At 20.4% G+C, this 15,483-nt stretch overlaps 3 protein-coding genes across 3 annotated transcripts; 1 reads left to right on the plus strand and 2 right to left on the minus strand.

Moving 5' to 3' along the window:
* Positions 1-354: 354 nt before the first annotated feature.
* LOC122711394 (histone PARylation factor 1) lies at positions 355-2,280 on the minus strand. Its single transcript, XM_043930146.1, is given in 5 exon segments — positions 355-674; positions 734-972; positions 1,058-1,206; positions 1,264-1,830; positions 2,048-2,280. Coding segments are annotated over 5 exon segments (1,410 nt in total). The 5' UTR covers positions 2,183-2,280.
* Positions 2,281-3,779: 1,499 nt separating this feature from the next.
* LOC122711393 (alpha-1,3-mannosyl-glycoprotein 2-beta-N-acetylglucosaminyltransferase) lies at positions 3,780-7,451 on the plus strand. Its single transcript, XM_043930145.1, has 11 exons — positions 3,780-4,064; positions 4,284-4,411; positions 4,475-4,580; positions 4,678-4,829; positions 4,971-5,201; positions 5,279-5,417; positions 5,500-5,728; positions 5,820-5,924; positions 6,016-6,106; positions 6,209-6,379; positions 6,662-7,451. The coding sequence occupies exons 2-11, from the start codon at positions 4,307-4,309 to the stop codon at positions 6,773-6,775; spliced, it is 1,443 nt and encodes a 480-aa protein (XP_043786080.1). The 5' UTR covers positions 3,780-4,064; positions 4,284-4,306; the 3' UTR covers positions 6,776-7,451.
* Positions 7,452-7,973: 522 nt separating this feature from the next.
* Positions 7,974-9,270, minus strand: LOC122711486 (NADH dehydrogenase [ubiquinone] 1 alpha subcomplex subunit 8). Its single transcript, XM_043930294.1, has 3 exons — positions 8,960-9,270; positions 8,542-8,720; positions 7,974-8,315 (listed from the first exon to the last, which is right to left on the minus strand). Exons 1-3 carry the CDS (start codon positions 9,086-9,088, stop codon positions 8,099-8,101), a joined length of 525 nt encoding a protein of 174 aa, XP_043786229.1. The 5' UTR covers positions 9,089-9,270; the 3' UTR covers positions 7,974-8,098.
* Between the last annotated feature and the right edge of the window lie 6,213 nt (positions 9,271-15,483).

Raw genomic sequence — 15,483 nt, forward strand, 5'->3', positions numbered from 1 at the left:
AAAAGTAAAAAAGATTAAATATTTATTAATTAAACATTAATTTAAAATTTAAACTATCTAAATTATTATATAATATATAATATATAATGTATAATATTAAAATATTATAAATTAAACTAAAACTAAACTTAAACTAAAACTAAAGTTTAAAATTAAAATATTTTTTACAGACTGAAATAAAATTGAAAAAAGTAAAAAAGATTAAATATTTATTAATTAAACACATTTTAATATTACAAAAATTACAATTCATTTTTATTTAAAATTTAAAATTTTATTTAATTTAAAAAAAATTTTGTTTTTTAAAATTTATTTTATTAATTTTCAATTTTATTTATTTTTTTCATATTAATTTTATTGTAATTAATCATATTCAATAACATTTAAATCCAAACTTTTACTTCTATTTTTTAAATGAACTTGGGCAATTTTCAAAAATTGAGGTTTTTGTAAAAGATGATAGGCAAGAGACATTAAATTCAATGCTTTACTTTGAACAAAAGAAATACCACTAGAAAATAAATCATGGCCTAATTCTAAAACTGTGCCGAAATCGCATTCATCAGCTGCAATTGTTGCCAATCGTATTATTTCTTCTAATTTTGACATTGATTTTTTTCTAACTTCAGGTGTTGAAGCATATTCTATTTCTTTTAAAAGTTTTTGTAATTCATCTATAATAAAAGTAGTCAATTAAATTATAATATATTTAGTTAGATTGACAATAACTTACTGTCAGTTATAGCCAAATCTCTATATCCTAATTGAGTTTTTTTATTATAAGGCACTACAATGCCAGCTTTATGAAAAGTTCTTGTAACAATCTTCTTTTCTCTATCTTGCATGTTTGCTGTTTTTTTTTCTAAAGTTATTTTCTTCTCTTTTGCAAAACTTTTAAGTTTTTGATGCAACATAGTTATACGTGTCTTTTCGAATGGAGTAGCTAATTTCAATTTTTCTTCAAAATATACACTGTAAATAAAAAAGTTATATAAATATTTATATAAACTATATAAGCTATGCAAATTAGTATTTTATTAAAACATTTATTACTTACTCTAATGTACCAAATATATTTTCTGCAACAGGCTCAATTATACAATTTATAGCTGCTTTATTTTTTGCTACAAATACAGGATATTTTGAAATATCATCTCGCCAATATCCAAAATGCAAACCATCCTTATTATTATCTTTGATAATTGTCTATAAAAAAATTTTATAATTAATAACATAATTAATAAAATAATATAATTTTCTTACTTGAAATTCTGGTGGATCATAATAATATCTCCAATGCTTTAACAGTACTTCTTTATTCTCAACTTTAGCATTCATAAATCCCTTTTTAAATATATCATAAGGTCCTACCAGTTGCAAATGAAAATGATTCAATGCATTTAAAGGATCATTTTCACAAATATTTTTACAGAATTCATAAAGCTGAAAAAAATCTTCTGGCATTTCCGTAAGGAACAAATGAGAAATAATTATTTTTGCATTATTTGAAATTTCTTTTAAAATTATATCATTTTCAATATTAACTTTATCACAATCTAATAATGATGCAATGGTAATTAGATTATTTGTATTTTTTATAGATTCTGTATGATTTAAATCTTCTGATTGTTTGATAATTTCACAAAATATATCATTATTTTTAATAATATTATTTTTCACAGTAGTTACAACACTATGCAAATCTTCATTGGTTATTTTATTTTCCTCTTTCTTTATTTTCTTTTTTTGAAAATTATTTGATGTTTCATTATTATCTTTCTTTTTTCTTTTTTTTTTTATTTCTGAATGTTTTGCATTTCTTTTTTTTTCCTATATATTTTTAATAAAAAAATATAATCATCATATAAATAATAAAATATATTTTCTTATCTATTTTTTTATAAATTAATCGAAAATATTGATATATAACAATAATATTAATAAATAATATGCAAATATTTAATTATTAAAATGTGTCCAGGTATGTATAATACGAATATGTGTAACATATTAAATTTTTATAATTTTAATTTTAATAATTTTTTACCGTTTCTTTTGTAGGTGGATGTTTATATTTTTCAAGATGAATTGCATTTTTTTGACAACATTTAGTCCCATATCGACATGGAATTCGTCTATCTTCCATATAAACTTTAAATTGCTCTTCTTTATCGTTTGACATTTTTTATGATTAAATCTAATATAAAAAAATGAAGTTACTGAACAAGAAGATAATAAAATTATATCTATTATTTATTATAACTTTTAATTTTATTTCAATAAATTTTTAATTTATTATTTATTAATTTTAATGTTATTATTGTGATTTTTTTTAATTTTTATAAATTGAATTAGTTTATAAATTAAAAATCATTTTATCATTTTTTCGAAATTTAAAAATTAACATTAGAAATTACATATGATTTTGTAATTTTCATTAATATTGCATCTATAATAAATAATTAATAGAATAAATTAATAAACAATATAAAAATTTTCTCTTTAAAAATAATTTCTATTTATTTATTTTTTTCTTTTAGATCAAAATTAATTTTATACATATAAGCTGGTCTAAATAAAATATTATAAATTATTTTCTAATACTCTCTCGGAAATCAATGAAGATATCGATTTTATCTTTTTCTTAATTCAAGAGATAAAAAGACATTAGAAGTACATCATTTTAAAACTTAAGAATTGTTTTAATAATTTTTTGTCTTATTTCTTCCATGAAATATTTTGCTATAATATAATATAATTTCATTAAAAATATATATTTCGCTATAATTCTGAATATATAATAAAAAAGTATAATTCAAATATGTAAGTATTTAAATGTGATTTAGTTTGATAAAAATTATCTCAATAATAAAAGATTAGCAGCTTTTATTTAAAAAAGTCTAGAAAACTTCCTTTTTTCTCTTAATTTTCTATTATCTCTATTTTGTAATTTCCCTAATTCCATCTAGAAAGAATATTTATATAAGTTAAAAAAAATAAATATATTTATTTATTTTTATATTTATATAATTATTTATATAATTTTTTTATATAATTTATATAATAATTTATATAATAATTTATATAATTTAAATAATTTATATAATTTTTTTATATAATTTATATAATATTTATATAATTGTATTTATATAATTATTATATTTATATAATATATTTATATTATATATAATTTTTCAAAAAATTATATATTTTAAAAAAAAATTTATGTATTTTTAAAAAAAATTTATTGTACTTTAAATGATTTAATATATTATTTAAATGAAGAAAAAGTAAGATCAATATTTTCATTAATTTTCAAGAAAATAGCTTGTAACACATTATTTGAACCATCCTACATATCAAATTTTTGTAAATAAATTAAAAAATATATTAATTAAAAATTTATTTATATATGCACAGATAAATTTCTTATTTTTTTAAATATTTTTTAAATATATATTTTTATACAATATTTTATTATTTGTAAAATATTTTTGCTTATCATTTAAATAAAGAAATTAAATTATAAAATTAAATATAACTACTTTTATAGGTTATGTAATTATTCAATTATATTCATATATTATCATTTAAATAATTAAGATAAAACAAACTTCGGAATGTTTCAACAAAAATTTAAATTTTACATATATTATTTAATATTATAAAACATATATATATATATATATATAATATATATATATATTTAAAATGAAATTACACAATTTTGAAATATTATCGGAACATTACGAGTATCTACGTGGCTCCATCACACGGATGAATTCAAGATTTTCTGATGATTTTCTCAAGGGAAAGCGATAGTTTTCTTGCTGAACAAATTTTCTTTGCGTCTGCCGCGTAACTCAACAATGGAGTTTATATTACAGTGTCAGCGTGTGAGATTTTATAATTTTACTTAAAATTCTAGGTGATATAACATACTTAATAAACGCATCTGTTTTCTTCAAGAAATCAAACAATAAATTTGTAAAACACTTGCTTCTTTTTTACGAAAAAATGTTCGTTCTCGTATAACGCCAAAAGATTACGTGGATATCATAATGGTACGTAACGTAATGTTTTATTAACTTCATTTATAAAAAAAATTTTATTATTAATAAATAATACAATATTTTCAAATATAGTAATATTTTCTTTATTTTTATAAATGCACATTTATATCAGTAAAAATTTATTGATAATTTTATTGATGAATATATATGAATATATAAATAGTAATTTTTAATAATATAAACATTTTTATTATAAATTAAATATTTCAGATGAGGTGACACCTGGTCCTGCCATGCGGAACAGGTCAGTCACTGTTATTTTCGGCTCTCTTGTTCTGTGGGGCTTGATTACATATTTTTTGATTTCTGATCAATCAGTGTCTAAAGAACGGGATATAGTAAGTCAATAAATTAGAAGAATATATGAAATTATTACATATTAAATGGTATTTTATTTTTAGGCTAGAATATCAAATCAGATTAGTAAATTGGAAAGAAGAGTGAAACAAGAAATAACATTAAATCAGGAACTTCTTGAAGATATTAAAGAAGATAAACAACAAAAAAGTATGGTATAATTCTTTTTCAAAGTGTAACATAACTGTTAATTGAATTTAATTTTTAAACATCTAATTTATAATTCTTAATTTTTTTTTTGAAATAGAAAAAGTTGATATTATAAATACAAATGCATATAAAAAACAAAAAGATATAAATCATGTGAATCAAGATAAGATTTTTCTTGAAAAAGAAAAAGCAGATACAGAAAAAAATAATAAAAATGCTCAGCAAATACAAATAAATTCGTTGTATTCAGTAAGTATTTTAATATAATAATCTGAATAATAATAATAAAATATAATCTAAATATAATAATAATTATTAATAATAATTAAAAATAGTTAACAAAATTTAATAATTTAATAATAATAATTTTACTGTTTTTATTTTTAATAGAGTGAAACTTCTTATAATGTTCCTATGAAAGGAAAGTTACTAGATGGATCTCCAATAATAGCAATTTTGGTGTTTTCTTGTAATCGTATTACTGTACAAAGATGCCTAGATCAATTGATCAAACATAGGCCCAGTATAGAACAATTTCCAATTATTGTCTCAGAAGATTGTCAACATCGACAAACTGCTGAAGTTATTGCTAGATATGGAAATCAAATAATACACATACAAGTACTATATAATATTTTTTTCTTTTTTTAATAATTCTAAATTAGAACACAATAATTATAATATAAAATATGCTTCAGCAACCTGATCAATCAGATATTGAAGTACCTCCAAAAGAGAAAAAATTTAAAGGGTATTTCAAAATTGCACGTCATTATGGATGGGCTCTTAATTATGTATTCTTTCAACTTAGATATGATACTGTGATAATAGTTGAAGGTATATTATATTTTTATATTTATAATTATTTCTTTTTGTTAAATTGTGTTAAATTGTTTCATTGAATTTATTTTTCATTTAGATGATCTGGACATTGCCCCAGATTTTTTTGAATATTTTTTGGGCACATATCCTTTATTAATATCTGATAGTTCTCTATGGTGCGTATCTGCATGGAATGATAATGGTAAAGCTGGTTTAGTTGATGAAAAAGCAGCAGATGTATTATATAGAACAGACTTTTTTCCTGGATTAGGCTGGATGTTAACGCGTCAATTATGGACAGAACTTTCACCGAAATGGCCCAAAGCGTAAGAGAATGAAAATTTTATTATTACATATATTTATTTTTAAGTCCATAAACTGATTTATTTATTTTAATATTTAATTTATTTATATTAGATATTGGGATGATTGGATAAGACAGCCTGAACAACGTCGAAATAGAGCTTGTATTCGACCAGAAATATCTAGAACTAGAACATTTGGAAAAACAGGAGTAAGCAAGTATGTGTGTATTTAAATTAATATTAGATTCAAATTATAATTAAATAAAAAAAACAAAAGATTTTATATTTAATTGGTATATTATTTGCAGTGGAATGTTTTATGAAAGACATTTAAAATATATCAAACTAAACACTGAATTTGTGTATTTCACAAAAATGAATTTAACTTATTTATTAAAAGTAAGAAAAATGCAATAATTGTGTTTAATAATAATTTAGGCCTGATATTATGCAAAGTTATATAAGATTAAAAATGATATTTATTTAAAATAAAATTTTTAGGACAATTATGATATAAATTTCGTTAATGAAGTATATCAATCAACGGTAGTAAGTTTTTCAGAATTAAAAAGTGGAAAAGTTGTGGCACCTGGTACTGTACGAATTCCTTACTATTCTAGACAAGCATATAAAAATACTGCTAAACAATTTGGATTAATGGATGATTTTAGGGTAATTATTATAATTTTTATAAAAAAGTTTGTATTATTATTTGAATTAATCAGAAATAATATCTACTATAAATTCATTTGGATAAGTAAATTGATAGAAATCTAAAAAAATAAAAAGTTTAAATTATGTTAAAAAAAATTTCATGCAATCATATTGTAGCATATTATATTAATAAAAGATATTGATATATTTATTTAAGATCTTGTTATATTGTAGGTTATTATTATATTTATATTATTTTACAATTAAAACAATTTTTGGATTTAATATAATTTTCTCTAGAGTGGTGTACCAAGAACTGGCTATCGTGGAGTGGTTACATTCTTTTATAAAGGAAGACGAGTACATTTAGCACCTAGTGCAAATTGGAATGGTTATGATATAACATGGAGCTAACAGAAGATTCAATATTATATTAGATGTAAACAACTAATTGCTTCCAAAATGTTGATTGAAATCGAATGAATATTTTAATTACATTGAAAATATGTGACACGAACGTTTATTAGTTATAAAGTATTATTACAAGTCGAATGTGTCAATGAATTCATAAAGAATAACTTCTGCTTGTAATTTTTCTTGTAGAAAATTCCACAGCAAAATTCGAATAAGCATTGTTATGTAATAAGAGATTTGCATAGTGCCTCAAAACTCATACCCACCGTTTGTATACAAAGTGCAATGCGATTATGATATACAGGAAAACTACTTCGAATATGAACTTAAAAATGTTAAATATGATAGAGTAGTATTCCAGAATATCATGTTTATAAAGTATTGTATACTAAATTGTGCAAAATGACTGATAAAAAGGATTTAGATTATTCGTGCAATCTGGTTTTCATATTTTTTTTTATTTTATTTAATAAATCTAAGTTGATAGTTTATTAATAATGTAATAATTTAATTTCTTTCAGAAAACTTAAAATTTTTGAAATTTAGTTGATTTTTAATAAATTGTTCTATTTAATTGTTCTATTTAATTAATAATAAGAAATAATAATTATCTATTACTGTTCTCTATTACATGAATAATCTAAAATCTTTTTACCGTGTACATAATGTTTATATTATATCAGGTGTATATAATTTAAAAAATCCAATGTTTTGCCAAAATTTATTTTTTTTGTTTATTTTTGAAATATATAAAATATTATTTTTAAATAATATTGAAAAATCAAGAAACAAATGACTTTATTGAATTGTTTCAAATATTATTGAAAAAAATTTTATTGAAAAACACATATGTAAAATAAATTAATCATTCCCATCTTTTAATTTCTTTATCTTAATTATAAGAAAATAATTTATAAATAAATATTAAAACAATTATATATGAATAATATTATAATGAGTTTTGCTCTTATAGTTTGAATATTTAACAAAATATGATTCATAAAGTATTTTGTTTATTACTTGTTAGATTTATAAAAAGAAATTGTTTGAATTATTGATTATAATTTGTATGTTGTATTTATATATAAAAATATAATTTTTAATTTTGAATTAATAATAATAAATTTGTAATATCATTCATATAAACAAAAATGCAAAAATTTATAATTATATTAAAAAGCTCATTTAATTTTCAATATATGTATTATGTCTACTTGTATTTATTCACAATTTTATACAGAACAAATACATATTATATGACAATTGTTCTTTTAAATTTATAGTATATTTTAACTAAAAAACTTGTTACAATACTAACAAATATTAGATGTTAAAACCTTGACGTCCTTGATACTTTGAAGGAGGATATGGTGGAGCTACTGGCTCAGGTACTCTATCTGGATATTCTGTCTTCTCTTTTGGTGGTTTTGGTCTTGGTGAATCATGTACTTTAGCTTCACAAAAATACCCAAATGATGGTCGTTCTAAATTCAAATTCTTTTTCATACAATCATCAAATATTTTTCTGGTTTTTCTGCAACTAATCATTATAAAATTGCTATAATCTGATAAAAAAGAATTTAAAGGCATATTTATTTTTGTATAATGATTTTGAATTTTTCTCTTTTTTAGATTTATAAAAATTTTTAAAAACTTATAATTAATAATTAAGATTTTAAACATTTTGAGAGATTAATTATAACATTTTGTATAAAAACCTCTTTTAATTAACAAATGATAATAAATTTGTAATATTATGAACATACTGTTGATCATTGCTCCCTGTTGCAGATGTTTCTACAACACAATTTACATGTGCTTCAAATTCATTTTGACAATGTTTCTTGATATCTTGCAATCCTTCTAATGCACATTTAGTTACATCTTTTCCTTCCTTTAAACATTTACGAGGATCTTTTAATTCATATTTACATAACATAAATTCCTAAAAACACAATATTATTTTGATTAAAAATAAATAATTTTTCATTTATATATTTAGAATGATTCAGAATAAATGGAATATTATAAAATATTATAAAATAAGAATAATAATTTCATTTTTTATTATCATTACTTCAATAAATTCCATTAAGATTACATAATCTTTAAAAGTATGAGATTACAATCAAATAAAATGTTTAAAAATAAATAAAAATAAAAAATTCAAAAAAATACACATACATTATTAAACCATTCGCATCTCTTTCCAAGAAATACAGCAGCAGCATGAATATATGGCCAACTGATGTTTATTTCTTGAGTATTTAATTCTTCATCTGAAGGAAACTGAAAATTTTTTGTAACAACCATATCGCACTTTATTAATATCACAACTAAATAACAATTAAATAACTGTTATAAATAAACTGATATAAATACTGTTGCTTCATTAATTGAATATAATTATAAAAATAAGAATTTAGACTTTAAAACTTCAGTTCGAAACATATAACTTTATATTAGAATTGAAGTTTTGTTACAAGACAAGGTACTTTTAGCATATAGTTTGGAAGCGCCATCTCTTGAAAAAAGTTAAATGTACGGACAATAAAATGAATTAATGGTTTTTAATTAAATGTAACAATACTATAAATTAGAATAAGAATATATAAGAGTATTTTATAGAAAAATATATAAAACTCTTATATCTAGTCCATGATTTCGTTATATAACCATACAAATTATTTTATCTATAATAAGTATAAGAATTATATTCAATTCAATCACAAATATTAATAAAGTTAGATTTTAAAAATAATTTTTAAAATCTTTCATAAATATATACATTAAAATGATATATAATTTGTATTCACAGACCTTTTAATAATAAAAGGGCATATATAAATTTCTTGAACGAAAAGATAAAATAAATCATCCAAATCAAATATAGTTAATATAATTAAAGAGATTAAATAATAAAAGAAAGATAAATATAAGGTGAGAATTGATCATCAGCGCTATCTTTTTATCTTCTTTAGAAATATTAATTATTTATATTCAATAATTTTCTATAATAATATTCTTTAATAATAATTTTGATTTACAAAATCTAATACTTTTTTTGTAGAAAATGCCAAAATATATCAACTTTAGTTGATAAAAAAAAAATGATATAGATTTCCATTCTAAATATATACAAAGTAATAATTCTAGAATTAAATAAATTATTGAAAAATGATTATAAATTTAAAAAAAAATAATTGTATAAAAAAAATATAATAATAATATAATAATAATAAATATGCAAAAATAAATATTTCAGAAATAAGTATAATATCACAAAAATTCCTATCCCGAAATTTCTGAAAAAATTTCGTATGCTATTTGAATTATATTCTATATATAATTCTACATATAATATCTATATAAGACTGAAATTTTTTAGCACCAAATTTTTGGCTAAATTTTCGACTTTGTATTAAAAAAACTGAGGTAACACGAAATTTTTAATATTTCAATTTTATTTGAAGCTAATTGGTAAAAATATTAAAAATGATATTAATAATAAGATGATAGTGCATTCAAAGCATTAAATGTTAAAAAATAAAAAATAATCTTGATACTAAAAATTTTTAAGCGCTCATTTAGAATTTTTGATAAATTTAAAAATCTTATATTAATAGAATATATTATTAAGAGAATATATATATTAAGAAATATATAAAGAGATCGGCATCAAAAATTTTTATTTAAATTTTATTTACATTTATATGTGACATTATAGAATATTTAAATACTTATTTACTTTTTTTTTTACTAAACTACTTACTTTTTATATTTTGTCTAATTTTAAAAATATTTATTTTTTACTTATATATCTTTTACAATTGTCACAATTATGATGTTAAATGTTTTTTTACAATTTATTTAATTATTGAGAAATTTAGGAACAGAATGAACTTACTTCACTTTGTTTAGAATATTTTGTTTGTTTTTGAAAATATTAAATAATTTTTCAGATAAAAATTTTTTATTAATTTTTTTCTTATTATCAGAGAACATAAAAGGAATTGCGAAAATCAATAATGCATTAGTTGACAGAAGTTAACATTCTCTATAAAAAAATATATTATATTATATATTTTGAAAAAAAAATTAATTCTATTCTTAAAAAATTTTTTTCTAATTTTCATATCAAAAGAAACGATGATGTATGTAAATAATTACATCAAAGATGAGAAAAGAATGAATAGAGTAAAGATAAGTTTTTCTCTATAATATAAAGATTTCATTTTAGTAATTTGAGCAAGTGAGGAAGCAGAGCGAGGAAAAATAGGATATCTAAAAAATGTATAATTTCATAGACGACACATGATGACAGTAATCGTTTAGAATATATTTACAAGAGCAGTACAAAGAATAACGCGATATTACACGTACATATTTTTTGTTACGTACACTAACAAGTAATTGGTAAGCAGGTGAACAGTTTAATTATTAATCGAGGCACGTGACAATAAGGCATTTCTACAAAGGACAAAATACGATCGTGCATATATAAGATATTTTGTTGTTTTATGCATTTATTTATTACTGAAAATCTCTAGATTTCAAAGCTCTTTATTTGCATTTGAGAACGTTTCGTCGTCGACTTTTGTATTATATAATTCTTTTAAAAAACTACCAGAATTGTATATGTCTTATCAATCGTAATCATTTCAATATTCATATTTTTATTAAAAAGTATTTTTAACAATATGAAAAATATTTTTACAAAAATTTTATTTTTTTTTATCATAATTTAATTTTTTTCAACTTTATATAAATTTCTCTTTTAAAAGTTCAAAATCTATAGATAATATATTTTCATAAAATATTTTGTTCTATAATTAATAACAATACGATTAAAACAATAATAATAATTAAATTATAATAAATTTTCATTTTATTTTTAAAAAGCGTAAATAGCAAATATGTTCAAAATGAATTCTATAATTGGAATATTCTATACCAATATTAAATTATCAATACTTAAGATTTTTTAATGTTATTATCGGATGTAAAATTCACATTATAATTATGATTAATAAAAATAATTTTGAAAAAAATATTTCAGTTGCTTTCTAATTATTTTAATTTTTTCAAAAATTATTATTTTTATTTTATAATAAAATTAAACAAAAAATGACAGCAATATTAGTAATACTGTAACTCTAACATAATTTTTCTATGCAATATTTAAAAAAATTCAATTAACATATATATATGTATATATATAGTGCATATATAATAAAATCATAAAAACAGTACTGATCTTACATATACACGATCGTATAAATTACATTAGTGGACGTCACAATGAAAGTTGTGTTAGTACGTCGGTGCAAAAAATGCGTATTTGTGTGTTATTTATCGCTTCTTTGCGTGTCTCCTTATACCCATTACACAATAGTATACATACATTGTTCGTTAAGAATGTGTTCGTGTATATATGTGTATGTATACATGTGCAAAATTTACAAATATGGTAGAAAGATTTATAGTTAGAAAATCAATAAATTTGAAAAAGAGTTTTGAGATCAAGAAGTGTCGAAATTAGATGATTGAGCGATATCCAACAGGTATGGATTGTACAGTACATACAGTAATATGATTTCAACATTGCAGTGCGATATTTTACATAAAGAGTATGAGTGTTTCTGTTGATAGAAAAACAGAAAGAAAAAAAGAAGAGAATAAAAAATTTTTATAAATTAAAAAAAAATAATAAAATAAATAAAAAATATTGCATTTAAATGTTTTTAAATTTGACTTTTTTTATAATTATTTAGTATTCAAGAAAGAAAAAATAAAGCATAAATACATTTTTGTAAATAATTTGCATATATTCATTTTTCAGACATGATTGGGAATATCAAACAATAAATATACATATATATTCTAAATAAAAAAAAAAACATTCATGAAATCGATAGTCAAAAAATCAAATGAACGAAATGTGATCATGAACTAAAGAGAATTTATATAGCCATACACCACAATGTTAGTCATATTTTACCACAAACATTATTTATTGGAACGTGTGCGAATTTTACTTTTTGTTTTTTATTTTAAAATAAATGTAAATGATAAAAAAAAAATCATAAATATTATATATTTTTCGATATTTTTTAAAATTTTTACAAAATTCGGACACGTTTAATAATTCAATAAAAATATACAATTTACATAATAAATAATTTTTCTATCAGTAATATATGTCATTGGATTGTAACATATGGAATATATTTTTTTTTATTGAATTAGAATTTAGAAAAATTATTTCTTTTTAAGTTCAATTTAAAAAATTAAAGAAAAATTTTCAATTAAAATTTTTGTTTATATTAAAAAAAAAATATAAAATAAATATGTGTGTTACAATCCATTAAGAGAAGACAATAAAATAGGCAATATTTTTGTATGTATATCAATCATTTTGTAAACAGAAAATCAATGAGTTTTAAATCCCACACATACCTCTCAACATTATATCCGATATCGAAGAAATTTATGCTCGAATTTGAATCAATTCTGTTTCTATAAAATTTCATTTTTTCCTTATTAGAAAAATATTTCATTATCAATTATATTATTTCTGTATTTATCAAAAAATGGTATATTTTAACATAATGTTTGTGTAAAAAATAAATCAGTTGATTGATGCAATCGATTTATTTAAAAAAAATCATCACTGAATAAAAACGATTATCATAATTTATGCAAATTAATTGTTTAAAAATCACTCGAATGTAAAATATAAAAGTAGAATCAAGAAGTATTACACATTTAAGATTTCTAACCATTAAAAAAAATGTTTGTAATAAGTTAAATTTACAAAAAATAGACTGTACAAATTATGTTACAATTCATAAAATACTTTTAATTTGCTTTTAACATATTATATGTAGTAGATGTTGTATCAACATTCTTGAAGCACGTGCTATATTTTTTTCTCATAAATAAAACATTGTATAAAATTCTTTCTATATTCTCTTAACACTTTATTCTGCTTTTTTCTCAGATTTTTCTGTATTTAATATTTTCAAAATTTATCAATATTCTATAAAAAATATTACATTAAAAAAAAAATAAAAATATTTTTTGTTAAATTTTTAGACAATAATAGTTTAATTATTTAAGTTTATATTATTCATAAATTATTAATTATGAATTATTATTTTTCTATTTCAAATCTTGAAATAGTTTTAATTAATCTTATGCTCGACAGATCAATTGATTCGCACATGCTTGAATGTTACTTAAATAAAATGTTGCCAAATATAAAAACCAAAATTTCTATGAGAAACATGATATCATTATGCTGATAGCTGAAATATAATCATAATGTGTGTTTACAATGTTCTATGCATGCGCGCGCGTGCGTATGTTTGCATGTATATTTCTATAATTAAACGTGTCTATATACGTCTGTAAGGTATATGTATGATAAAAGTTTGAAAGCTGGAAGGAAGAGAAATATGTGAAGAAAATCTTGAAATAATCCATTTTAACTTTTGCTAAATTCAGACAAAAATCACTGACCGAGCAATAGGCGATTTAATCCGTATGGTTATTATGATCATTATTAGTAATAATAACAATAACAATAATAATAATGATGATGATGATGACGATGACGATGACGATGACGATGATAATAATAATAAATAGTGATTGTAGTAATAATAATAGATAATAGTAGATAGTAATGATCAATCGATAACGATAAATGATGGATCTTTAAAAGGATTTATGATAATTATTATTCTTCATATATTGACAATAATATAACATGTAACAACGACCGGATATGTCGAGCACCAACAAAATAACGTTTAAACTAATTACGTTTAAATCGAGTAATTGCAAGCATTTTCAAATTTTTGTTAATTTTATTATTTCTTTTTTATCAACATTGGATACGGTCAAATTATGTTAATTGATAAATCAAGAAACTGAAAATAGAAAATATTCGCGAATATTTCAAAGTGAAACCATGTTTTTCTATTAAAAACTTTTTTAAAATTTAATTATAAAAAAAAAATAAAGTTATTTTAAACATATACTTTATACACTATTAACTCATACTATTAATTCAATAATAATAAGTATTTTATAATAGATATATTAAATTTAGATTTATTAAATTTATATCTATTTGAATTCTGTTATTATTTTTTAGTTCTTTATTCTTATATATTAAGAATTTCTTTATATAATAATGTCAAGAGGAAAAAAATAACTTGCATGTACCCGATTTTTACGCGACAATTGCCAGTATTATTTTTATATAGGTGTATCCATTATTGTACCATTCTCAGCATGAGGCATTTTTGACGTGCATTATTAATGAATAAACGAACAAGTATATATCCTTAATAATGGAATTATCTCGCAAAATTTTATGGATATATAATGATCTTGATAACAATGTGATTAACGAATTACAAATTCTGACCAATCGAATCTTTGGTACTTACAGAATGTTATCAGAAGAAACTTCAAAAAAAGAAAGAAAAAGGAACAAAAAGGATGAACAAAAGTTGAGAAAAAAGAAAATACATGCAAAACAAATCAATTTCTCTCTTTGTCACGAATTGGCATTATTACAAATTTTATATATATATATATATATATATATAAAGAGAAAGAGAGAAAGAGAGAGAGAGAGAGAGAGAGAGAGAGAGAGAGAGAGAGAGAGAGAGAGAGAGAGAGAGAGAGAGAGA

The sequence above is a fragment of the Apis laboriosa genome, unplaced genomic scaffold, assembly GCF_014066325.1.
Source record: "Apis laboriosa isolate Shangri-la unplaced genomic scaffold, ASM1406632v1 scaffold170_cov151, whole genome shotgun sequence".
Classification (NCBI taxonomy): domain Eukaryota; kingdom Metazoa; phylum Arthropoda; class Insecta; order Hymenoptera; family Apidae; genus Apis; species Apis laboriosa.

Coding starts and splice junctions, on each gene's coding strand:
- LOC122711393 (XM_043930145.1), top strand. CDS start 4,307: ATGCGGAACAGGTCAGTCACTGTTATTTTCGGCTCTCTTGTTCTGTGG. Junction 6,107..6,208: donor ATTTAACTTATTTATTAAAA/GTAAGAAAAATG, acceptor TAAAATTTTTAG/GACAATTATGATATAAATTT. Junction 6,380..6,661: donor GATTAATGGATGATTTTAGG/GTAATTATTATA, acceptor AATTTTCTCTAG/AGTGGTGTACCAAGAACTGG.
- LOC122711486 (XM_043930294.1), bottom strand. CDS start 9,088: ATGGTTGTTACAAAAAATTTTCAGTTTCCTTCAGATGAAGAATTAAAT. Junction 8,721..8,959: donor GATGCGAATGGTTTAATAAT/GTATGTGTATTT, acceptor TTGTGTTTTTAG/GAATTTATGTTATGTAAATA. Junction 8,316..8,541: donor ACAGGGAGCAATGATCAACA/GTATGTTCATAA, acceptor TATAATGATTAG/TTGCAGAAAAACCAGAAAAA.